The sequence below is a fragment of the Engystomops pustulosus genome, chromosome 1 (assembly GCF_040894005.1).
Source record: "Engystomops pustulosus chromosome 1, aEngPut4.maternal, whole genome shotgun sequence".
NCBI classification, from domain to species: Eukaryota; Metazoa; Chordata; class Amphibia; order Anura; family Leptodactylidae; genus Engystomops; species Engystomops pustulosus.
The window spans coordinates 82,431,843-82,457,799 of NC_092411.1; the positions used below are offsets into that span (position 1 = coordinate 82,431,843).

Consider the following 25,957-nt stretch of genomic DNA (forward strand, 5'->3'; position numbering starts at 1 on the left):
GCAATAGTACAAGCGTCCAGCAGATCCGATCACGCTCCGCAATAGTACAAGCGTCCAGCAGATCCGATCACGCTCCGCAATAGTACAAGCGTCCAGCAGATCCGATCACGCACGGCAATAGTACAAGCGTCCAGCAGATCCGATCACGCACGGCAATAGTACAAGCGTCCAGCAGATCCGATCACGCACGGCAATAGTACAAGCGTCCAGCAGATCCGATCACGCACGGCAATAGTACAAGCGTCCAGCAGATCCGATCACGCACGGCAATAGTACAAGCGTCCAGCAGATCCGATCACGCACGGCAATAGTACAAGCACCCAGCAGATCCGATCACGCACGGCAATAGTACAAGCACCCAGCAGATCCGATCACGCACGGCAATAGTACAAGCACCCAGCAGATCCGATCACGCACGGCAATAGTACAAGCACCCAGCAGATCCGATCACGCACGGCAATAGTACAAGCACCCAGCAGATCCGATCACGCACGGCAATAGTACAAGCACCCACCAGATCTGATCACACACCGCAATAGTACAAGCACCCAGCAGATCTGATCACACACCACAATAGTACAGCAGATCTGATCACACACCGCAATAGTACAAGCACCCACCAGATCTGATCACACACCACAATAGTACAGCAGATCTGATCACACACGGCAATAATACAAGCACCCAGCAGATCTGATCACACACGGCAATAGTACAGCAGATCTGATCACACACGGCAATAGTACAAGCACCCAGCAGATCTGATCACACACGGCAATAGTACAAGCACCCAGCAGATCTGATGACACCGAAATACAGTAGTACAAGCACCCAGCAGGAAGTGGTTTTCAAGGCGACACGTGCATTTGACATAGACCTACAGGCACAGAATAAGGAATTTCATGGAAATGGTGTATCCAGTGGCTTCTATTCCCTTCCCTACTCCTCAGAATGTACACAACTGCTTCCACAACCATGGCCGGATCCATACTAGGATTATAATAACCAGGCATCAGTGTTATTGGAGAAGTTGCCATCATTACCCAGGGCATCCAGTATTTCATATAGCAGCTGGCCATGCAGCTCTGACACACTGCAAATCGTGAGCAGTAGAGCAGCGGAGTGTGCTGCAGCCTGTGTTGTCAGGCTGACATTACAGGCTGCTGCAGGAATCAGTGCCCAGGCACTCAGTATGACAGCTGTTACCCGGCAGGAGCACATGGGCACATCTGCTGTAGTGGGTGCCGCAGACACATGCACTGCACCCCACTTCCCAGATCCCGCTATAATGTAGCATCTCCGGGGAGGGAGAAGGTCATCCCTGTGCCCCCATCACGGGGTAAAAGATGGGAGGCATGTTGATGGCAATGTCCTCTCCTGGCACAGCCACACACATGGAGGCAGCAGCCAGCCATCACACAGCAGCCCTCTCTGACAGTGACAGCCGCACCCTGCACCTCCGCTGCCATGCATCTCCCAGCCAGCCCTGTGCTAGGATAACGATGGGGATGAGGGAAGGGTCAGTGAAGGGTAATGTGTCAGCCCTTACCTACTGCAGCCTCCTCCTCGGGGGGGCAACCAGCATGGGGCACATAGACGGGCGACCCCACTCCAATGCCTGGGCTATTCTCCCTTCATGGTGGAGCGTCCTGTCATCCAGCAGGCAGGGGGTGCTCAGTGTGTCCTGTGACACAGGAGGAGGGGGAAGAGGCCGACAGGAGGGAGGCTTCCAGCCGCTGGCCCGGGCTCTACAGCCTGAGGAGGAGTGGCGGAGGGCGGGACCATTACTGCTAGGTGGGGGGGACCGCACGTCTGTCACAGGGCGGGAGGGAAGGCGCGGGATGGGAGAGGCTTATCCTCCTCACCGGCTCCTCCACTGCACCTGCAGGACATCACTGCCCGGAACTGACTGACCCTACAACACTGCAGAGCATCGCTCCCCGGAGCTCTACTGACTGACCCTGTATATACATCACTGCAGAGCATCCCTCCCCCGAACTCACCTGACTGACCCTGTGTATACATCACTGCAGAGCATCCCTCCCCGGAACTCACCTGACTGACCCTGTGTATACATCACTGCCCAGAACTGACTGACTCTGTATATACATCACTGCAGACCATCTCTCCCAGGAACTCACCTGACTGACCCTGTGTATACATCACTGCAGAGCATCTCTCCCCGGAACTCACCTGACTGACCCTGTATATACATCACTGCAGAGCATCACTGCCCAGAACTGACTGACCCTGTGTGTACAACACTGCAGAGCATCGCTCCCAGAAACTCACCTGATTGACCCTGTATATACATCACTGCAGTGCATCCCTCCCCCGAACTCACCTGACTGACCCTGCATATACATCACTGCAGAGCATCGCTCCCCGGAACTCACCTGACTGACCCTGTATATACATCACCGCAGAGCGTCCCTCCCTGGAACTCGCCTGACTGACCCTGTTGTATATACATCTCTGCAGAGCATCACTGCCGAGAACTGACTGACCCTGTGAGTACAACACTGCAGAGCATCGCTCCCAGGAATTCACCTGACTGACCCTGTATATACATCACTGCAGAGCATCCCTCCCAGGAGCTCACCAGACTGACCCTGTGTATACATAACTGCAGAGCGTCGCTCCCAGAACTCACCTGAATGACCCTGTATATATGACTGCAGTGCATCTCTCCCAGGAAATCACCTGACTGACCCTGTATATACATCACTGCAGAGCATCCCTCCCAGGAGCTCACCAGACTGACCCTGTGTATACATAACTGCAGAACGTCGCTCCCAGAACTCACCTGAATGACCCTGTATATATGACTGCAGTGCATCTCTCCCAGGAAATCACCTGACTGATCGTGTATATATATATGACTGCTTAGCATCTCTCCCAGGAATTCACCTGACTGACCCTGTATACACATCACTGCAGAGCATCGCTCCCAGAAACTCACCTGATTGACCCTGTATATACATCACTGCAGTGCATCCCTCCCCCGAACTCACCTGACTGACACTGCATATACATCACTGCAGAGCATCGCTCCCCGGAACTCACCTGACTGACCCTGTATATACATCACTGCAGAGCGTCCCTCCCTGGAACTCGCCTGACTGACCCTGTTGTATATACATCTCTGCAGAGCATCACTGCCGAGAACTGACTGACCCTGTGAGTACAACACTGCAGAGCATCGCTCCCAGGAATTCACCTGACTGACCCTGTATATACATCACTGCAGAGCATCCCTCCCAGGAGCTCACCAGACTGACCCTGTGTATACATAACTGCAGAACGTCGCTCCCAGAACTCACCTGAATGACCCTGTATATATGACTGCAGTGCATCTCTCCCAGGAAATCACCTGACTGATCGTGTATATATATGACTGCTTAGCATCTCTCCCAGGAATTCACCTGACTGACCCTGTATACACATCACTGCAGAGCATCTCTCCCAGGAACTCACCTGACTGACCCTGTATACACATCACTGCAGAGCATCCCTCCCCCGAACTCACCTGACTGACCCTGTATATACATCACTGCCCAGAACTGACTGACCCTGTGTGTACAACACTGCAGAGCATCGCTCCCAGAAACTCACCTGATTGACCCTGTATATACATCACTGCAGTGCATCCCTCCCCCGAACTCACCTGACTGACCCTGCATATACATCACTGCAGAGCATCGCTCCCCGGAACTCACCTGACTGACCCTGTATATACATCACTGCAGAGCGTCCCTCCCTGGAACTCGCCTGACTGACCCTGTTGTATATACATCTCTGCAGAGCATCACTGCCGAGAACTGACTGACCCTGTGAGTACAACACTGCAGAGCATCGCTCCCAGGAATTCACCTGACTGACCCTGTATATACATCACTGCAGAGCATCCCTCCCAGGAGCTCACCAGACTGACCCTGTGTATACATAACTGCAGAGCGTCGCTCCCAGAACTCACCTGAATGACCCTGTATATATGACTGCAGTGCATCTCTCCCAGGAAATCACCTGACTGACCCTGTATATACATCACTGCAGAGCATCCCTCCCAGGAGCTCACCAGACTGACCCTGTGTATACATAACTGCAGAGCGTCGCTCCCAGAACTCACCTGAATGACCCTGTATATATGACTGCAGTGCATCTCTCCCAGGAAATCACCTGACTGATCGTGTATATATATGACTGCTTAGCATCTCTCCCAGGAATTCACCTGACTGACCCTGTATACACATCACTGCAGAGCATCGCTCCCAGAAACTCACCTGATTGACCCTGTATATACATCACTGCAGTGCATCCCTCCCCCGAACTCACCTGACTGACACTGCATATACATCACTGCAGAGCATCGCTCCCCGGAACTCACCTGACTGACCCTGTATATACATCACTGCAGAGCGTCCCTCCCTGGAACTCGCCTGACTGACCCTGTTGTATATACATCTCTGCAGAGCATCACTGTCGAGAACTGACTGACCCTGTGAGTACAACACTGCAGAGCATCGCTCCCAGGAATTCACCTGACTGACCCTGTATATACATCACTGCAGAGCATCCCTCCCAGGAGCTCACCAGACTGACCCTGTGTATACATAACTGCAGAACGTCGCTCCCAGAACTCACCTGAATGACCCTGTATATATGACTGCAGTGCATCTCTCCCAGGAAATCACCTGACTGACCCTGTATATACATCACTGCAGAGCATCCCTCCCAGGAGCTCACCAGACTGACCCTGTGTATACATAACTGCAGAGCGTCGCTCCCAGAACTCACCTGAATGACCCTGTATATATGACTGCAGTGCATCTCTCCCAGGAAATCACCTGACTGATCGTGTATATATATGACTGCTTAGCATCTCTCCCAGGAATTCACCTGACTGACCCTGTATACACATCACTGCAGAGCATCTCTCCCAGGAACTCACCTGACTGACCCTGTATACACATCACTGCAGAGCATCTCTTCCAGGAACTCACCTGAATGACCCTGTATATATGACTGCAGTGCATCTCTCCCAGGAAATCACCTGACTGACCGTGTATATATATGACTGCTGAGCATCTCTCCCAGGAATTCACCTGACTGACCCTGTATATACATCACTGCAGAGCATCTCTCCCAGGAACTCACCTGACTGACCCTGTATACACATCACTGCAGAGCATCTCTTCCAGGAACTCACCTGAATGACCCTGTATATATGACTGCAGTGCATCTCTCCCAGGAAATCACCTGACTGACCGTGTATATATATGACTGCTGAGCATCTCTCCCAGGAATTCACCTGACTGACCCTGTATATACATCACTGCAGAGCATCTCTCCCAGGAACTCACCTGACTGACCCTGTATATATGACTGCATTGCATCTCTCCCAGGAATTCGCCTGACTGACCCTGTATATACATCACTGCAGAGCATCCCTCCCAGGAGCTCACCAGACTGACTCTGTGTATACATAACTGCAGAGCGTCACTCCCAGGTACTCACCTGACTGACCCTATATATATATATATATGACTGCAGAGCATCTCTCCCAGGAACTCACCTGACTGACCTGATGAGTGCAGAACATCTCATCTTAGTACACATTTACTAGACTAACCTTTTGTACAGGTAATTAGAATATTCCCCCAAGTACTTAAAAACCTGATTCCTCTAACATGTACATCATTGCAGAGCATCTCTCCCTGGCACACACGCACATCACTGACCCTGTGTATTACAATCTGCAGAGTATTACTACCATGCTGCATGTCTAACTAATCCTATATTGTAAGATCATGTTTGCTCTTTAGGAAGACTGTAAATCTATTTTTTCAAAAACTTTTGTTCTTCCTAAAATAAATAGGAAATGTAATGTAGCAATACTTATGTGTTCTCCATGCGCATTCTGCTGCTGGTGCTAAAGTGGGTTACTTCTATTCCATTGATAAATGAGAGATCCACTGCCATTTTCAGCTTCACTTCATGGAAGCAATCTGCACTGTATGTACAGTACCTTAGTAACCACAGTCATTAGAAAGATACTACGGGAAATTAATCTGTCTACAACATCATTGTGTCTTAGTTTGCACTAAAAAACTGCACCACATTTATAAAGGGCTTTAGACGGTTTACTGCTCTCCTACGACTAGCTCAACAAAAGGGGTGTGGCCTATGAAAAGGGGCGTGGTCTCACACCAGAAATACTGCTGACCGGACAGAATTGTGTGCCACATTTCTGGCGCAAAGTATTAGACACTCATATAAATCTGGTGCAGAATAAAACTGTCTAGTCTAAGGCTACATTCACATGGCCGTATGGACGACGTATATACAGCCGGATGTATATATGGCATATATACCCCCCCCCCACCCACCACAGACAGTAATGGGTGCACGGTGCCGTACGGGAGTGGTACGGTGTAGCACATGGGCTGGCGCTGTACCGTTCCATAGCCGGGAGAAAGCTAGGACATGTCCTATCTTTCCCCGTAATACGCCAGCGTGTGCCATACAGCGGTATCGCTATACATGAGCTTTCCTTTGGGAATACCTCCCATGACTTGATTTTTCACCTATTCTGAGGTCTGCTGTGGCATGTATATGGGGACGTGAGTGCCCGTATAGCGCCATAGTTATTGGGAATCTTCTTTGTCTATATGATGTGCTCATCCTCATGGCTCTGCTTGGCTTCCTGTCCACATACACATGAACCTGCTGGGTGCAGACTCTGCAGCACATTGGCTCAGCCCGCCCTGCGCCCTACAGGCAGACACAAGTGTGAGGTGAAATGTGACGTGGCTCTATACTGCTCCGTAACAGGAAAAAACCCGTTACCATGGCAACTACTACAGCACGTCACATGACCACAGCAGCATGTGGCTGCGGGGACACATATAGGATATACATACTCAGTGCTAAATAGATCTGGAAAACTGGTAGACATAAAGAACCATTCCAGTATTATTATTATTTACCCCTTCATCCAGTATATATATAATTCTGCCAGTATGACCTCCTGATGTCTGGATAGGCTTCTCTCACACAATTATAATAGAATAGGATAATCACACTGTCCTCCCAGCAGGCAGATATGGTTCTGTCTATAACAGCCTGTGTAATGCTGTGCTAAGGCATCAAGGGATTGATGGCAGATAATACCTTGCACCTACCACCCCGGATCTGCAGGGAGAGTTCCAGATTTTGGCCTCAGTCCTGCGGTCCTACACTATGGATACGGATAGAGTTGAATGCAATGCTGACAGCTCGCTACATCACAATTTAGCTTCTGCAGTGGCTGGGTGTGGCAGATGTCATTGTGCCTGCCTCCTAGAGCCGTACATACCCACGAGGGGCGAGCAGGGGTGTAATGAGTAGGGAGGCTACAGAAAAGGGGGCATCAGTAAAGGCTACAGAAAAGTTGAGGCTAATTAGAAGTGGGTGATAAAATGCTGGCAGTATTGTGTCTGAGGGGGTCTACAAGAAGGAATATCATTGTATATTGGTGGAACACATTAGGGGGTATTATAAAATTTAAGGAGGAGGAGATGGCAGATGACATTATACAGTGGGGACCACAAGAAGGGGGCATTATATTATATGGGAGCCTTTAAGGGGGCATTATACACTGTGTGAGCCATTATGGTGGGTATCATACTGAGTGTAAATAGAGAGGGGAGATTAAGTACAGTGACAAAGGGCATGGCTTAGGAACTTCTAATGTCCCTTTTTCAAGGGAGATAATACAATCAAATTACTGTCTGATAAAGGCAGGACAAGGCGATTAGGTAATGGGTGCGGAAATGGCAAATAAGGTTATGCTGAAACGCTGGTAAATATTGTCATTTAGATTGTTACCCCAAGGCCATCCCCAGCCTGCACATGAATGCCCACTTTTATGTTTGCACAGACCCACACCTTTTTGAGCCAGGACAAGATTTGTCTGGATAGTCTCTGAAAATGTGAGTAAATCCCAGCAAACTGTTGTAAAAAAAAAAGATGCATCAATCACATAGAACCTCACTAAACTGGCTTTCCGCTTTATTTTCTTACCAAGAAATATGCTTTTCTTAGAGATATAACTAATTCTTATCAGATTGTTTATCAAATGCAAAAAGTACATCTGTGTGTAACTACAAAATATCTCTCCTTGAATGTCAAGGCTGAAGATGTCTGTACATTTTCATGAACATGGCGAAAATGTAGAATCAGTGTAAATTGACGCACTTCACCACTGGCCTGTTCTGCAGTGACACTCGTAATGTTAATACATGCCTCTATATTTCAGTGAAAGCCACAGTGGGATGTAACTGGGTATTGAAAAGATCCTGCTGAACTTAGTGAAGGCAGTCAGGCTGAGCCCCACATTAGACGTCACAGGACACACTCTGCGGGCGCTGGTAATTGGTTGAATGTGACGTCTAATGTCTAATGCTGGCTCCTATCCTACAGTTCCCCTCTGAGTTCTGAGCCTTTCACTGTAAAGCAGAAACCTGATTATATGACTACAGACATTTTAGTAATTGCCCCTGGGTTTGCAGATCCTTCTTGTAGAAGACAATTTAACAGTATGACTTGGGACACAGTATGAGGGAATAATAAATAATTACAGTAAATATTTCTTGTAGCAAATATTTCTCATAACAATGCTAAGATAATTTGTGCATAAACAAACATAAAGATAGTTTTAGGACAAATCACCCCTGCACACCATGCAAGAATCCAAACCACGGTGGATTATTAATAGGACTTGAAAGTTGATGTATGCTACAGATCTTTAGATCCGTCAATGTTTGCCAAAGAATCCTCTTCTATGAACGAGGGAGGTTATCTCCTTTATGATTCCAAAGGAAAATCTGGAAAGCATCCACATTACACTGCCACGTAGTGCCAATTACCCTCTCGGTGTGCCTGCTGGTTTACCTGTTTGGTTCTTCCATCACCTAATTTCTACGATGAATGTGAGTCACTGTGGGGGGCAGCACAGAAATAACAAAACACGTCGCCCCGCCCTGGGGCACATAGAAGTTAATTAGCTGAAAGATAAAACTATTTTATAAAATGACTGCCATAGGGGAACATGAAAGGTATGTCTGACACTATGGGGCATACTTATTAGGACCTTATTGCTAGCACTTGCAATTATTTGGCCCATTCCGCTACCTTAAGCGGGAAGTCTTTGTCACCGCGCCGGTGCCCTCGCTGCCGCCGGCGATTTTTCCCATGTGAAAAGTCGCCAGCTGCGCTTATTTCTAAATGCTGTGCAGCAGCCTGCCCGATACATGAAGAGGGGAGAAGCCTCTTGATGTTTGCCACTGTGAATATACAGCGGCGGGCATATGCGTCGGCCATTGCGCCGGCGTATGATAAATGTTCCCCTATGTTTACTTGTCAGTGATTGGAGTGTAGGAGCTGGTACAACTCTCTCTGAAACATCTAAAATCAACAATGCAGCATCTTTCCAAGAACAAGTGGTCCCCGACGTAAGGACAACCACTAGTTACAGAAGGACCTCTCTGACCATTGGATGCATTACTTTAGTCTCAGGCTGCAGTGATCAGCTGTAAGGTGTCTGTAATGAAGTTTTATAGACAATCCTTGGTCACATGACATAGTTTTATGTAGAAAAGGTCCCACTGCTTTTTAAAAGAGATTCTAGTAATTCATTGCTGCCTGATGGGATTCTCAGGGTTTGTTTGGAGCCTGTATGCATGGAGGCACATATGATATGATGCTCCCCTTCGATGGAAATTAAACAAAATATGCCAGGACTGGCTTCATAACCCGGGCTTGCACGGGTACTATGATGCAGAGGAGTCCCATTCGTCTTCTTGCCACATAGGTAGGAGTTTGGCAAAGGCAAAATACTCTATCCTACTTTATTTGCCATTACTGTGTAGTGACCAGATACTGAATAGCAGTGCTTAACCCAGCCCCAATTGTGTTTTGTACTAGATCCAGAGCTAACATTGGTCTACACTGCAGAAGTGTCTTCTTTGCCTCTTATAATCCTTCTGACTCTTGAAAATCTCTCCTTTTCACTCTGTAATTTCTGCTGAATGCCATACTACTCACTAGAATACAGTAAAAATGCTATATGGGGAGGGGAGCAGGGAGTCACAGGAGCAATGTCTCCTCACATCAGTTTTCAGACAACACCATAGTTACTTATAGACCCTGCAGACACGAGATCTATGAAAACTACAACCAGTAGTGGATTGTAATATAGGAGTTTTGGGTAGTAGTCAGGGACGCAAGCTTTTTAGGGGGCCCATGGGCACCCAAACCACCCACCCAATTTTAAACTCGGAAGGACCTTCATCCATGAAATCCTCATACAACTATTTCTGCTCTTAATTCACATGTACACAAGAGCCATTTCAGGGCCTCTCAAGGTCCTCCAAAGGTCCTGAAACAACAGATTAAAAGCAGACAGAAGTGACACATCCTCCATTCCACAAGAAGCGTGGTTATAGAACCACATGTAGGAAGTAAATCCCAGACTTGTAGGGGCTATAATATTCATACAAGTCATGTAGATGCCAGAAACAGTAATGCTCCTGATGACTTCTGATTACTGCACAATTTGTTACAATGAATTCTACTTTTGGTACCCTGGTTTATGTAAGGGCTCATTCACACTATGATTGTTGCCACCGATTTTTCCATGAACGCTTGGAATTTAGGGCAGGTGAGTCAAAATCTGCATTGTATTTTAACCTGGTACAGGAGATTTTAACATTAGCCCTAACATTATTTCCTGCATAACTTTATCCATCAATATATAACAATCTTTACATTTCTCATTGTAATGAATACAAAGTGTTTGGAGGCAGCTGTGAGAGATGTCAGAGTGAAATTGAAAATAAGTATTTCTATAACATCCTTTAAAATATGTTTTTTTTTTGCTAAAAAATGAAAAATAAACACACAATCTGTATAATTTGAGAGTAAACAGCAGATGAATTATAGAGTGTAGACAAAGATGACACTGTAGCTCATGGGTCACTATTATTAGTAATCATAAATTCTGTTTGTGCCTGAACTACAACCATAGATCCTAATGAGCAAAATAATTTAGACATAGGATAAAGAAATTTGACTTTAGTTGTCTTTTCCTTTTGATTATAAAGCTTGAGGTTTTTGTATGTTCTTTCCAAAGGTCAATAGAATAGACTAATCAGGATTTGTAGCTTGGAGCGCAGTAGGCTCATAATCCAGCCATGATGAACATACATCTAAAACTATAGTTAATGAGATCAAGAAAGCATTTCTCAGTCCATTACTCTTTATGGAAAACTAGAAACATGGTCAGTTTGTGTCCCTATTATACAGAAGTGTCACCCCATATTAGCTAGACAGCCCAAAGGGAACATGGAATTGTTATGTAGGCAATTTTCCGAAATTATTTTCAAATTGCTTGAAACCATATCTTAAAGGGTTGTAAAGAAAAGACTGTATTTATCATTAGGCACTAGTTTTGGATAGGGCATCCAGGATTTTTTAAAAATTATTTTATACCCTCATCCTTAGTCAACCTACACAGGAGATGAAAATTTTAGAACGACACACTATTTCCAAAAGGACTTTGCGACGGTTTTCGGTCAGACTTTGCACATTCTTTTAGGTATAAACGGCTTGCACAGTTATTTAAAAAGTTTCCACGCCACTATTGTGCCACACGCGACCCTTTTCAGACTGAGCGCCATATTTAACATACAAAGTCTGTCGCACACCCCATGTTAGAGGTGCACCACAAAAAAGTTGGTGAACTCTGTCGGGCCAGTGCCTCCAGCCATATGTAATACGGTAACCGTACCCTCCCTCTCCCTAGGCTCAGGTCACCTTCGTTTGTTGATCGCTCTTACATACACTCAGGCTTGATCCATATGCAGGGTTTTGACCATTTTATTGTTTGCCCGTTTTTGGTTTTCAAACCATAGAGACGTTGTTGGTGACTTGTATAGGGATTACTGCAGGAGTCCCTTTCTTTTCTCTAGGGCTTTATTGTTATTAGACATTTATACTTTTTGTGGGAATTGTTCACAGATTCTTATGGCTGAATGTGGATCGGCTTACCTTGCCTTGATCCACTTGTTGTTCTTGAATGTGTGCTTTCACACTTTTTAATGGTTTTTAAACTTTCTTGATGTATGTTATTTGGACCATGACTCCTCAATAAAATTTGTACGCACCTTATGCCGATGCATACTAGCTTTTTTTGCTCTTCTTCATTGGGTATTGCATTTTTTGTATGCAGGCAATCTTGTGATTACCTTTTAGCATTTGCACACCTCCTCCACTTATTCAGTGTCCAATCTCATATGGCTGTGTGAGCACATGCGCAGTGCATGCGAACCTCCTCAGCTCTCATGGCGATGTCTTTATCCGGCATCTGTAATATGTGACCGGAAGACGCGTCATGTGATACTGGTAACGCAGCGTTAGCAGTGCAGGCATGCAACCAATAGCAGGTGTAGCCCATTTAATCAATAAGGTGAGCCTTCTATTGGTGAGGAGGATTTTAAATACTGTGGTGACTCTGGATGACATCACCCCTGGGCGAAGGTGATTCAAGCCAAAATGCACGTCGGGGTGCTGCCACTCTGGTGGTTTGCTATGGCTGTATTGCTACTACCTAGCAGGTAATATACCCTGTGGTGATAAGATCTAAATTATGAGAGAGAGACTCTTCTACTTCATTTTCTGCTATTATGAATGGAGGGCTGGAGGCCAGGACAATCAACACCCCAGCAGTGCGCACCCAGACCCCCCATAAAACGAATAGAGGGGGAGAAGAGCCTCTCTACATCCTTTCCCCAGTTCATCTATAAGTTATGGCCTACTCACTAAAGGTCACAGGTATAAATCCCCATCTTAATTTATAGATCAAAGGAAAATGTGTCATAATCCATATTTCAGCTTCACAAATGTCCCTAATAATTACATGTGGGCATCTGCAGTAAAAATATCAATGGCTAAGAGGTGGCTTCCCTACAACAGGAAGCAATTACCTAATTCCTAAACTGTTACCACTAAAATCATCATGCTTACTATGTATGCGTGCGGGACATTATGAGAGAAAAGCTGGAATTAAAACCAAGTTTATTGGATGCCCACAGGGCAAGAAAGATTCTGAGGCATACAAGATTTGTTAAACTTCATAGTAATAAAAGTCAATTATCATATGCCATGTCTCCTGGTCTAAGGACACCAGGGACAAAATTGTAGACCTGCACAAGGCTTGGATGGGCTACAGAACAATAGGCAGCAGCTTGGTCACAATTATTCGAAAATGGAAGAAACACTAGATGACCATCAATCTTCCTCGGTTTGGGGCCCCATGCAAGATTTCACCTTGTGGGGTAAGGTTGAGTCTGATAGGTCAGGAATCAGCACAGAACTACATAGGAGGACCTAGGCAATGACCTGAAGTCAGCTGGGACCTCAGTCTCAAAGATTTCCATTATGGATTATAATAATACAGGGCTTTCAAGGTCCCCCTGCTCATGCCAACACATGCCCATTTGAATTACCCCACCGACCATCTGGATAATCCAGAGGAGGCATGGGACAAGGTCATGTGGACAGATGAAATGAAAATATAACTTTTACGAATCCTAAGTATCAACTCCACTTGCTGATTTTGGAGGAAGAAAAAGGATCAATACAATGCTAGGAGCATTGTCCGAAGCGTGGAGCATGGGGATGAAAATATCATACTTTGGTGGTGGTTTTCTGCAAAGGGAACATTAAAACTGCACCATATTGAAGGGGGGTTATGTGGCCATGTATCGTGAAGGTTCGGACAAAAACTTCCTTCTCTCAGTAAGAGCATTGAAGATGGGTCGTAGTTGGGTCAGTATGACAATGACACAAAACACACAGTTGAAGGCTAGAACGGTGATTCTATCAGCCATAGCAAGAGAAGTTGGTCATCCATAGCCTGTGATTTCTAGAATATTGCATTTACAAGTCCCCAAGAAGGAAAGACAAATGCAAGACAGGACAGGATAATGTAGAGAATCTCCGTGGGTAGTTGTTTCAACGCTCCAGCTGGAATTGCTCACCAGTGACCAAACCTCTCATTAGCAGAAAAAATCAAAAGGCTAGACTCACCTTTGTTGAGAAGCATGTTGTGTGGAAAGAGTGGAAGTCGTCTATAGTTCATTTTAGTAATGAAAGTAAGTTTATTTGGATCTGATGGGAAACATGTTCGTTGACAAACTGGAGAAAGACTGAACCTGAAGTGTGTAAAGAAGTCTGTTAAAGATAGTGGAGGAAGTGTCATGGTTTGGGGAATGTTTTCTGCAGCTGGAGTTGGAACTCTCATACACCTACATGGCAGAGTGAATGCAAGTGTATTTGAGAACCTTCTTCACCAAAACATGGTTCCTTCCTTTTGTTTATAATTCAATCAGCAGTAATAGATTATACTATAGAAGGTTTGGGCGGTAGCCCGGGCCCCAACCCTTCTAGGGGGCCCATGGCCACGCAAAACAATTATCAAATGATATACTGAGGAAGAGGACCTTCACCCATGAAATCCTCATACATCTGTTCCTGCTTTCAATACACATGTACACAAAAGCCATTTTACAACCTTCAAAGGTCCTGAAACTGCAGATTGAAAGCTGGCACACATCCTCCATTTCTAGTACCGTATGTAGGAAGTGAATTCTGGACTTGTTGGGGCTATAATATTCATACAGCCCAGGACCCACGAAAGACTTAATCCACCCATGTCAGCCAGCAATTTTCATTCAGCACAATACAGCCCCCTGTCAACCCTGCCGGGTTAAGGAGTTCCTTGAAACAGAAAACATTGAATCAATGAAATGACCAGCCCAGAGTCCTGATCTTAACCTAATAGAAAACCTCTGGAAAATCCTTGCTGACAAAGTTATTGCCAGGAAACCCATAACAGTCACAGAACTGTGATAGAGAATGGTAGAAGAGTGGACCAAAATTCCACCAGAGTGACTGACCAGTGGCTGCATATGTGCTGAAGTCATTCAAAGCAAATGCCTGTGTACTTCCTACTGATCGGTGACTGTTGTAACCTATAGAAAATTTAATTATAATCTTTCTCTGTCCTACAGTCATTGTTATTCTCTAATTATGATTGTCACATTTTTTGCAAAATAAAGGTTTTTATGTAGATATACTTTGGTAATTTTGTAAAAACATTCTAGTGCAAGGGTCAGGAACCTTTTTGGCTGAGAGAGCCATGAACGCCACATATTTTAAATGTTATTCCGTAAGAGCCGTACCATATGCACATGCCCCCCAGTAGATAGGTAGTCCCAGTGTCACGGGTGCCCCTGCGATCTAGGTCTCGGATCGCAGGCACACCCGCGCCCCTCTCCGTGGCGACGCCCCTTTCCAAGCTCAATCAACCCACCACTTTCCGGCTCCCATCCTGGCTGGCCGACAATCACGGATTTAAAGGGCCAGTGCGCCACTGATTGTCGCTGCCCACTTTCCAGGTTCCTATAAAGACCGGTGGCTACCAGATAGGTAGCCATAGCACATGTCCCCCAGTATATAGGTAGCCATAGCACAAGTCCCCCAGTATATATGTAGCCACAGCACACGCCCCCAGTATAAAGGTAGCCACAGCACATACTCCCATTAGATAGGTAATCCCAGCACATACTCCCAGTAGATAGCTAGCCACAGAACATACTCCCAGTAGATAGGTAGCCACAGCAAATACTCCCAGTAGATAGGTAGCCACAGCACATATCCCTAAGTAGATAGGTAGCCACAGCACATGCTCACCAGTAGATAGTCACAGCAAAAAAAAAAAAAAATCACCAGCGCTCCCTGCAGCCAGCGCCTTATCGCTCCCACGCTCTTCTCTTTGACCCAGGCTAAGACGATGTCGGCGATGGCACCTGGGTCGTACAAAGGACGTAGGCAGCGGTAACATCGGTGCCTGTGTCCAGTGATCAGTCTAAGACACACAGCAGCCATCACTATTTATTAAAGATCTGTCTGAGAGCCAGATGCAGCCAACAAAAGAGCCACATCTGGCTCCCGAGCCATAGGTTCCCTACCCCTGTTCTAGTGGTATTGTGTACCCCTTACAAAAGTTGTTGATCAATGAAGATCACATTATTTCTAAAAAAAATCTAGTGATCATACATTGTTCTCTAATTTTGATCTCCAGTCTAGTACCACATAATGACAGTGTGCCATAACCTATAACGGTATGGCTAAAGGGTATCAAATTGGGGAAACAGAGCCTTGTAGTATATGGGAGTGGGAGTACAAATAAGATAAACCTAGGATATACTGAGGGCCAGAGTATAAAAAAGGGTGGATTGGAGGGGTGGCATAAAATATAAGGGGTCCAATGAGGTGACTTAAAATTACAAAGCAAATCAACAGCAAATTTCAGAATTTCCACATATTTTTATCTCAGCAACAGTATGGTGGTGTTATAGTCCAGCTACATTGGTAACACTTACCAAACATTGCATGATTTCTCAGAAATGAGAAACCTGACAATAATCAACTGTAAATGGGTTTTTAATGGGGGGCGTATTCAGGCTTGTGCCTAATGTACCATGATGAGCTATAAACACTGCTCTGTATACAGGACTATAAAACCGTGTTGTTTTCCCAGTAGTAGACTCCTTTTGTGGTTGGCTCTCCATAATACTGCCCTGTATGGGGATGTAAGACTTTAGATGACTAGTAGCAGTAGTATTGTCAGACCCCTGTGTATTTTATAGTACGCAGTCCTGGAAATGTAATGTTTTGCAGTTGAAGGAGCCCCTTTATGGAAACAATGAATTGTTATTTATGTTCTCATCCCTTTATTGTAATCTTTACCCCAAATATTCTTGTCTTGTGTCTATTGCAGGTGCAGCAGCTCTTGTTGATGCAGGCCTAGTGTCAAAGCTGGTTGTGAAGTTGGAGTCAGAGCTGGATGAAATACAGGAGGTCATCTTGGAAACATTACATTTTTGCTTACAGGCAGATGCATCTCAGGCTCTCGCTGCAGGAGCTGTAATGATTCTCAAGTCAAAGCTAAGTCACCCATTAGTAAGCATAAGGAGGAAGGCCGCCTGCGCCCTCATGGAAATATGGTGAGAAATAAGAGGTCTCTAATTTTTACTATTATGCCACTAGAGGGCAACATATACATAGATATTATACAGTCAACACTGTGGTGACCATTCCAACACCATGACAATGTTAATACAGTCAAAACCAGAAAACAATTGACAGATGTATTATAAATAAGCAAAGTCTGCAACAATAAGCAGTGTTAGAGTTTGCTACATTTTTTTACGCATTCCTCACATTACTAATTTGAGCATGTTGAAAGTTTCACTCTATAATCAGCAATTTCATGTAGTGAAGCTGCTCAATTCTATCCCTTAAAAGTTACATTCTTCACTAAATCTCAGACTAGGCATTTCTGAGGTATTGTTATAGTTTAAATATATTCTGTGAAAGTGGTCCTTTCATTTACAGTAACCAGGACTGCACTTAGGCCAAGTTCACACTACCATCAGGATTTCGGTTTATTTACCTCCGTTACAAATCTGTCTATCTGTCTGTCTGTCTGTCTGTCTGTCTGTCTGTCTGTCTGTCTGTCTGTCTGTCTGTCTGTCTGTCTGTCCGTCCGTCCGTCCGTCCATCTATCTATCTATCTATCTATCTATCTATCTATCTATCTATCTATCTATCTAGCTATCTATCTCATATTTTTACCTATTGATCTCTCATTTCTATCTGCCTATCTTTCTCTCTACCTCACAATAATCAATCCATCATCTACTTTTATATCTATATATTAACTGTTTCTGTCTATCTATATCTGTCTCTTTCTTCATCTAAGAAAAACTGAAAAAACTGACACTTACTATCCATCCCCATTAACTTCAAAGATTACTTTATGTCATCTGTTATGGTCAGTTAGGGATCATTCATTAGGAATCAGTGGGGTTTTTTTAGCGGAAAAAAAAGTATTTCAAACTCTGTCATATTTTCCTTCCAAAGAAACGGAAAATACGGATGACAACGGATAACATTAAAAATTGCATTGACTTCAATGGGATTTATAATGGGTCTGTTCACTTTCAGTTTCTTACTTTTTATGCGGAACTGGGAAATGGAAATCTGAACGGTAGTGCGAACTGTACTATTTGACTTTGGTCACTGTGTGGTGCTGGTGTCCTACCAAAATACAACTGGCAGTACACAGTTTTTAAAAGTTTACAAAAAAATCTGATAAAACCCTGTTAATATTGTGAATTAGATCTGAGATTGTTGTTTGCAAATAAAATAGATAGATCTGTAAGGCTTTATTTTTGCAATAAAAAGGTACTCTATGGGCAACTGAGCTCCCTCTTATAATGGAACAGTTTGTACATAGCTCTAAGTATAAGGCACTTATCATGTGCTATTTATAATATTTAAAAGAAGTAACAAGAAAAACAGTGGGGCACATATAGTAAGAGTACAGGCAGTCCACGGGGTACATACAAGATGGGTTCTGTAGGTTTGTTCTTAAGTTGAATTGGTGTGTAAGTTGTGTAAGTAACTGTATATTTTATAATTTTAACCCAAATTCCTTTGGTCTCTGTGACAATTGGACTTTAAAAATGTTGGATTGTCATAAGAACCAGGACTAAGAATAAAGCTTTATTGCAGACACTTTTGATAACTGTTAAAGCTGATCAGTAATTTTGTACAGTAAATTACCAACATCCAGAGGTCTGTTAGTCGCGTGTTCTTAAGTAGGGGACCGTCTGTAATGTAAACTGCATTAAATGCATTTTGCCTGTGTATAATGCAGGGTGCGCCAGATTCATGATTTCTGGCACCCTTTCTTCATAAATCTGGCACTCCCTGCACTGCCTCAACAGAGTGCACCACTTGTTTGTGGTGCACTTTTAACATAGGGCGCTTCGCCACAAAATGGTCACGTGTGACTCAGTTGTGGAGCAGATACTTCTTAAATACCTGTGCAAGCAGTTTACACATAAAAGACTTGCAAAGTCCACCAGAAAACTGGTGCACTGCCCTTAGTTAATGTGCCCCAGTATGTACTGTTTAAGAAGCATATAAAATACTGAGGTCAGGTATAGCCGCACCTTGAAAGTTGTTTAATGTCACAATCAGAGTGAAAACTTTGTATTTTAAGTATCAACAGTTGATTCAGATAGCTGCAAGTGTCCATTGGCCAGAATTCTGTCTTAAAGGGGCTTTCTGCTTTCTCTAAGCATTTGCATTACAATATACACTCACCTGCCACTTTATTAGGTACACCTGTCCAACTGCTCGTTAACACTTAATTTCTAATCAGCCAATCAGATGGCGGCAACTCAGTGCATTTAGGCGTGTAGACATGGGCAAGAAAATCTCCTGCAGTTCCAACCGAGCATCAGTATGGGGAAGAAAGGTGATTTGAGTGCCTTTGAACGTGGCATGGTTGTTGGTGCCAGAAGGGCTGGTCTGAGTATTTCAGAATCTGCTGATCTACTGGGATTTTCATGCACAATCATCTCTAGGGTTTACAGAGAATGGTCCGAAAAAGAAAAAACATCCAGTGAGCGGCAGTTCTGTGGGCGGAAATGCCTTGTTGATGCCAGAGGTCAGAGGAGAATGGGCAGACTGGTTTGAGCTGATAGAAAGGCAACAGTGACTCAAATCGCCACCCGTTACAACCAAGATAGGCAGAAGAGCATCTCTGAACGCACAGTACGTCGAACTTTGAGGCAGATGGGCTACAGCAGCAGAAGACCACACCGGGTGCCACTCCTTTCAGCTAAGAACAGGAAACTGAGGCTTCAATTTGAACAAGCTCATTGAAATTGGACAGTAGAAGATTGGAAAAACATTGCCTGGTCTGATGAGTCTCGATTTCTGCTGCGACATTCGGATGGTAGGGTCAGAATTTGGCATCAACAACATGAAAGCATGGATCCATCCTGCCTTGTATCAACGGTTCAGGCTGGTGGTGGTGGTGTCATGGTGTGGGGAATATTTTCTTGGCACTCTTTGGGCCCCTTGGTACCAATTGAGCATCGTTGCAACGTCATAAAGCTGGAATCATCTCAGACTGGTTTCTTGAACATGACAATGAGTTCACTGTACTCAAATGACCTCCACAGTCACCAGATCTCAATCCAATAGAGCATCTTTGGGATGTGGTGGAACGGGAGATTCGCATCATGGATGTGCAGCCGACAAATCTGCGGCAACTGTGTGATGCCATCATGTCAATATGGACCAAAATCTCTGAGGAATGCTTCCAGAACCTTGTTGAATCTATGCCACAAAGAATTGAGGCAGTTCTGAAGGCAAAAGGGGGTCCAACCCGTTACTAGCATGGTGTAACGCTGAGTGTAGTTGTGTGTGTTTAACCCCTTATGGACGTGTGACATAATAGTACATAACACGTTGGCAGCCTCTGTATGGAGAGGGCTCACAGGTGTTAACCATGTAAATGCATCAGGTAAGCTGTCGGAGGCATTTAAATCCTGGCAGCTTGCAACCGTGTTGGATTTGATTGCCACTCCTTGAGAAGTCATCGGGGGCCAGCAATCGGTTACTATGACTATGTAACTATGCAACCGATATATTACAATGTGCAACTTGTACATTGTAATAGATAATGGGGCAGATTTACTTACCCGGTCCATTCGCGATCCAGCGGCGCGTTCTGTGCGGTGGATTCAGGTCCTGCCGGGTTTCACTAAGGTAGTTCCTCCGACGTCCACCAGGTGGCGCTGCTGCGCTGAAGTTCCCGGAGGCCCGCCGGAATGCACTCAAGTTCATTCCTATTCCTAGTAAAGGCAAGTGCAAGTTCCGCGACACTTTTTTTTTTCCGAATCCATCGGGTTTTTGTTCGGCCATGCCCCCCGATTTCCGTCGCGTGCATGCCGGCACCGATGCGCCACAATCCGATCGCGTGCACCAAAATCCCGGGGCAATACAGGGAAAATCAGCGTAAATCAGAAATATTCGGGTAACACGTCGGGAAAACGCGAATCGGGCCCTTAGTAAATGACCCCCAATGCGTAAAATTCCAATATACTGCCATACTGTAGTACTGGAAGTACAATTTATAGGGAGATTACATGAAAAACATGAACACAAAAATAGAAAATGTCCTTGAAATATTAATGATATAAAGTGCCTCCAGACCTGGAGTTTTTATGGAGATTGCTGTTTTTTTTTAATGTCTTCAGTAGAGATGAGCGAGCACTAAAATGCTCAGGTACTCGTTATTCGAGACAAACTTTTCCCGATGCTCGAGTGCTCGTCTCGAATAACGAGCCCCATTGAAGTCAATGGGAGACTCGAGCATTTTTCAAGGGGACCAAGGATCTGCACAGGGAAGCTTGGCCAAGCACCTGGGAACCTCAGAAAAGGATGGAAACACCACGGAAATGGACAGGAAACAGCAGGGGCAGCATGCATGGATGCCTCTGAGGCTGCTTAATCGCACCATTATGCCAAAAGTATGGGCAACAGCATGGCAATGACAGAGTGAGGCTAGATAGCATTTAAAACATCCAATAATTGACCCTGACACTATAGGGGACTATGCAGAGGCAGCGGCAGCAGCGGCAGGCTAGAGAGTGTCTTGGCAACATACCCCAAATGGACTAAGGCTTAAAACCAAAGGGTGGCAGAGAGGAACCAAAGGAGGTGAGCAAGAAGCGCTCAAATAATATCGGTAAATGATAAAAGTTTGCCAGTATATTTTGTGGATTACACAGCAGGGTGGCGACAAAGTTAACAAGTTTGATGAGGAAGCCATGAAAACAACCCAAAATTCTGCCTGACACAGCTCGTTTGATAAGGGGACCATGTATGGAGGCAGTGAACTAGTAGTAGATTAAAGGTGCTGCAGTTAAAACTATGTTAGTTGGATCTTGGGATGGAGCTGGCGCTCCGCTGCCAGGCGAGCTTTCGCCAATCCAAGCCCCTGTCTCTAGGCTACTCCCCAAACAGCACTTTTAAGAACCTTTTGTATAAGATCAAGTTTAGTAGCGTTCTTATAAGTTTAGGATATGGCGGGTGAGGGGAATGTAAACAGATGCGCAAGAAGCGCTGAAATAATATTGGTAAATGATAAAAGTTTGCCAGTATATTTTGTGGATTACACAGCAGGGTGGCGACAAAGTTAACAAGTTTGATGTGGAAGCCATGAAGACAACCCAAAATTCTGCCTGACACAGCTCGTTTGATAAGGGGACCATGTATGGAGGCAGTGAACTCGTAGTAGATTAAAGGTGCTGCAGTTAAAACTATGTTAGTTGGATCTTGGGATGGAGCTGGCGCTCCGCTGCCAGGCGAGCTTTCGCCAATCCAAGCCCCTGTCTCTAGGCTACTCCCCAAACAGCACTTCTAAGAACCTTTTGTATAAGATCAAGTGTAGTAGCGTTCTTATAAGTTTGGGTTCTGGCGGGTGAGGGGAATGTAAACAGATGCGCAAGAAGCGCTGAAATAATATTGGTAAATGATAAAAGTTTGCCAGTTTTTTTTTGTGGATTACACAACAGGGTGGCGACAAAGTTAACATGGAAGCCATGAAAACAATCCAAAATTATGCCTGACACAGCTTTTTTGATAAGGGGACCATGTATGGAGGCAGTTATATGGACTACTTTTGGAGGCAGCTATGGCGATGACGTGTGGAGGTAGCAATGGAGACAACGTGTGAAGGCAGCTAAAAAGACGACGTGTGGAGGCTGCTATGGAGACAATTTAATTTGGATAGTGCCTGTATGTGGCAGTCCAAAAAAGTTTTCAAACCAGAGGAGCAGGTAGCTGGTCCTCCATAAAAATTACATAGATTGAGTGCCTGTATGTGGCAGTCCAAAAAAGTTTTCAAACCAGAGGAGCAGGTAGCTGGTCCTCCAGAAAAATTACATAGATTGAGTGCCTGTATGTGGCAGTCCAAAAAAGTTTTCAAACCAGAGGAGCAGGTAGCTGGTCCTCCAGAAAAATTACATAGATTGAGTGCCTGTATGTGGCAGTCCAAAAAAGTTTTCAAAGCAGAGGAGCAGGTAGCTGGTCCTCCAAAAAGATTAAATAAATTGAGTGCCTGTATGTGGCAGTCCAAAAAAGTTTTCAAACCAGAGGAGCAGGTAGCTGGTCCTCCAGAAAAATGACATAGATTGAGTGCCTGTATGTGGCACTCCCAAAAATTGTTTAAAACAGAGGACAGGGTAGTTGGCCCTCCAGAAAAATTAAATACATAAAGTACTATAGCCAGAGCCAGTTGGCCCTGGCAAAAAAATAGCCAGTTTCCTCTGCTTTAGTGTACAAAGAGGAGGAGAAGGAGGACAATGAGGAGGAGGAGTGCATACATTATTCAGGTTCAGCTTCTTTCACCTGGTGGAGAATGGAAATGCGGAGAAATCCAGGCTTTATTCATCTTGATAAGCGTCAGCCTGTCAGCGCTGTCAGTCGACAGGCGTGTACGCTTATCGGTGATGATGCCACCAGCTGCACTGAAAACCCGCTCGGACAACACGCTAGCGGCAGGGCAGGCAAGAACCTCCAAGGCGTACAGCGCCAGTTTGTGCCACATGTCCAGCTTTGAAACCCAGTAGTTGTAGGGAGCTGTGTGATCATTTAGGACGATGGTATGGCTACGTACTCCCTCACCATCTTTCTGTAAAGATCAGCCCTACTCTGTCGAGACTGGGGACAGGTGACAGTGTCTTGCTGGGGTGACATAAAACTGGCAAAGGCCTTGTAAAGCGTACCCCTGCCAGTGCTGGACAAGCTGCCTGGTCGCCTACTCTCCCTCGCTACTTGTCCCGCAGAACTACGCACTCTGCCGCTAGCGCTGTCAGAAGGGAAATACTGTTTCAGCTTGTGCACCAGGGCCTGCTGGTATTCATGCATTCTCACACTCCTTTCCTCTCCAGGGATGAGAGTGGAAAGATTTTGCTTGTACCGTGGGTCCAGGAGAGTGAATTCCCAGTAATCGGTGCTGGAATAAATTCTTTGAACGCGAGGGTCACGGGATAGGCAGCTTAGCATGAAATCTGCCATATGCGCCAGAGTCCCAACGCGCAAGAATTCACTCCCCTCACTGGCCTGACTGTCCATTTCCTCCTCCTCCAACTCCTCCAACTCGAAGTTACTCAGCACCTGACAGATATCAGACATCCACGTCCACTCCTCATTGTAGACTTGAGGAAGCTGACTGACCTGACTACCAGTTCTGGTGGAAGTTGACATCTGGCAGTCTACAATCGCTCTGCGCTGCTGGTAAACTCTGGATAACATGGTTAGTGTTGAATTCCACCTCGTGGGCACGTCGCACAACAGTGGGTGAGCGGGCAGTTGGAGGCGGCGCTGCGCTGCCCTGAGAGTGGCAGCATCTGTGCTGGACTTCCTGAAATGCGCACAGATGCGGCGCACCTTTGTGAGCAAATCAGACAGATTGGGGTATGACTTGAGGAAACGCTGAACTATGAGATTTAACACATGGGCCAGGCATGGCACATGTGTCAGTCTGCCGAGTTGCAGAGCTGCCACCAGGTTACGGCCGTTGTCACACACAACCATGCCTGGCTTCAGGTTCAGCGGTGCCAGCCACAGATCAGTCTGCGCCGTGATGCCCTCTAATAACTCTTGGGCGGTGTGCCTTTTATCGCCTAGGCTCAGCAGTTTGAGCACCGCCTGCTGTCGCTTAGCGATGGCACTGCTGCTGTGCCTAGAGCTACCGACTGATGGCGCCATGCCCATGGATGGTAATTCAGAGGAGGAGGAGGAGGAGGGGTGGGAGGAGGAGGCATAGTAGGCCTTTGAGACCTGGACCGAGGTAGGCCCCGCAATCCTCAGCGTCGGCAGTATATGACCAGCCCCAGGGTCAGACTCGGTCCCAGCCTCCACCAAGTTAACCCAATGTGCCGTCAGCGATATATAGTGGCTCTGCCCGGCAGCACTCGTCCACGTGTCCGTGGTCAGGTGGACCTTGTCAGAAACGGCGTTGGTCAGGGCACGGAGGATGTTCTCTGACACGTGCTTGTGCAGGGCTGGGACGGCACATCGGGAAAAGTAGTGGCGGCTGGGGACCGAATACCGAGGGGCAGCTGCCGCCATGAGGTTTCGAAAGGCCTCGGTCTCTACCAGCCTATAGGGCAGCATCTCCAGGCTAAGCAACTTGGAGATGTGGACGTTGAGGGCTTCGGCGTGTGGGTGGGTTGCGCTATACCTCCTTTTGCGCTCCAGCGTCTGGGGTATGGAGAGCTGAACGCTGGTGGATGCTGTGGAGGATCGTGGAGGCGAAGATGGGGTTTTCGCACGGGAGGTGTTTGGGCCGGGGTCCTGGGCAGGGGGCTGACTAGCAGATGACACAGGGGAAGGGGCAGTGGTGTGCCCGGCCGGAGGTGAACGGGCTTGGTGCCATTGAGTGGGGTGTTTAGCATTCAGATGCCTGCGCATACTGGTGGTAGTTAAGCTAGTAGTGGTGGAACCCCTGCTGATCCGTCGGTCATCCGGTGTTTCTTTAAAGAACCTCCAGACTTCTGAAAATCTAGCCCTCGCCACGGGAGCTTGACTACGGGCAACATTTGGCGCTGATGCACCAGCTCTGGCCCTGCCTCTCCGTCTGGCCCCACCACTGCCTCTTCCAACCTGTTCTGCTATAGGACTCGCCTCCGTCTCAGAAGCACTGTGTTCACCCGGCCTATCAACCCAGCTTGGGTCTGTCACCTCATCATCCTCCGATCCCCTGACAACAACTTCACCACTGTCTGACAACCGTGTCTCCTCATCGTCCGACAACTCTTTACACACTTCTTCCACTACGTGAATAATGTCATCATCACCCACAGACTGCGACTGGTGGAAAACCTGGGCATCGGAAAATAGCTCAGCAGCAGCAGGACAAGTGGTTTGTGACTGTGGGAAGGGTCCAGAAAACAGTTCCTCAGAGTATGCCGGTTCAAAT

General features: G+C 46.0%; 2 protein-coding genes across 2 annotated transcripts in view; one reads left to right on the forward strand and one right to left on the reverse strand.

The window, feature by feature from the left end:
• The window catches only part of GNAZ (G protein subunit alpha z), a 92,410-nt gene extending 90,632 nt beyond the window's left edge, over positions 1–1,778 (reverse strand). Inside the window, exon 1 of the mRNA XM_072145550.1 lies at positions 1,550–1,778. The gene's annotated coding sequence lies outside the window, so the exon portion shown is untranslated. The remainder of the gene's footprint in view (positions 1–1,549) is intronic.
• The window catches only part of RSPH14 (radial spoke head 14 homolog), a 140,448-nt gene that overhangs the window by 107,908 nt on the left and 6,583 nt on the right, over positions 1–25,957 (forward strand). The window contains exon 5 of the mRNA XM_072145562.1: positions 16,886–17,111. Within this exon, the coding sequence (XP_072001663.1) occupies positions 16,886–17,111 (226 nt within the window). The remainder of the gene's footprint in view (positions 1–16,885; positions 17,112–25,957) is intronic.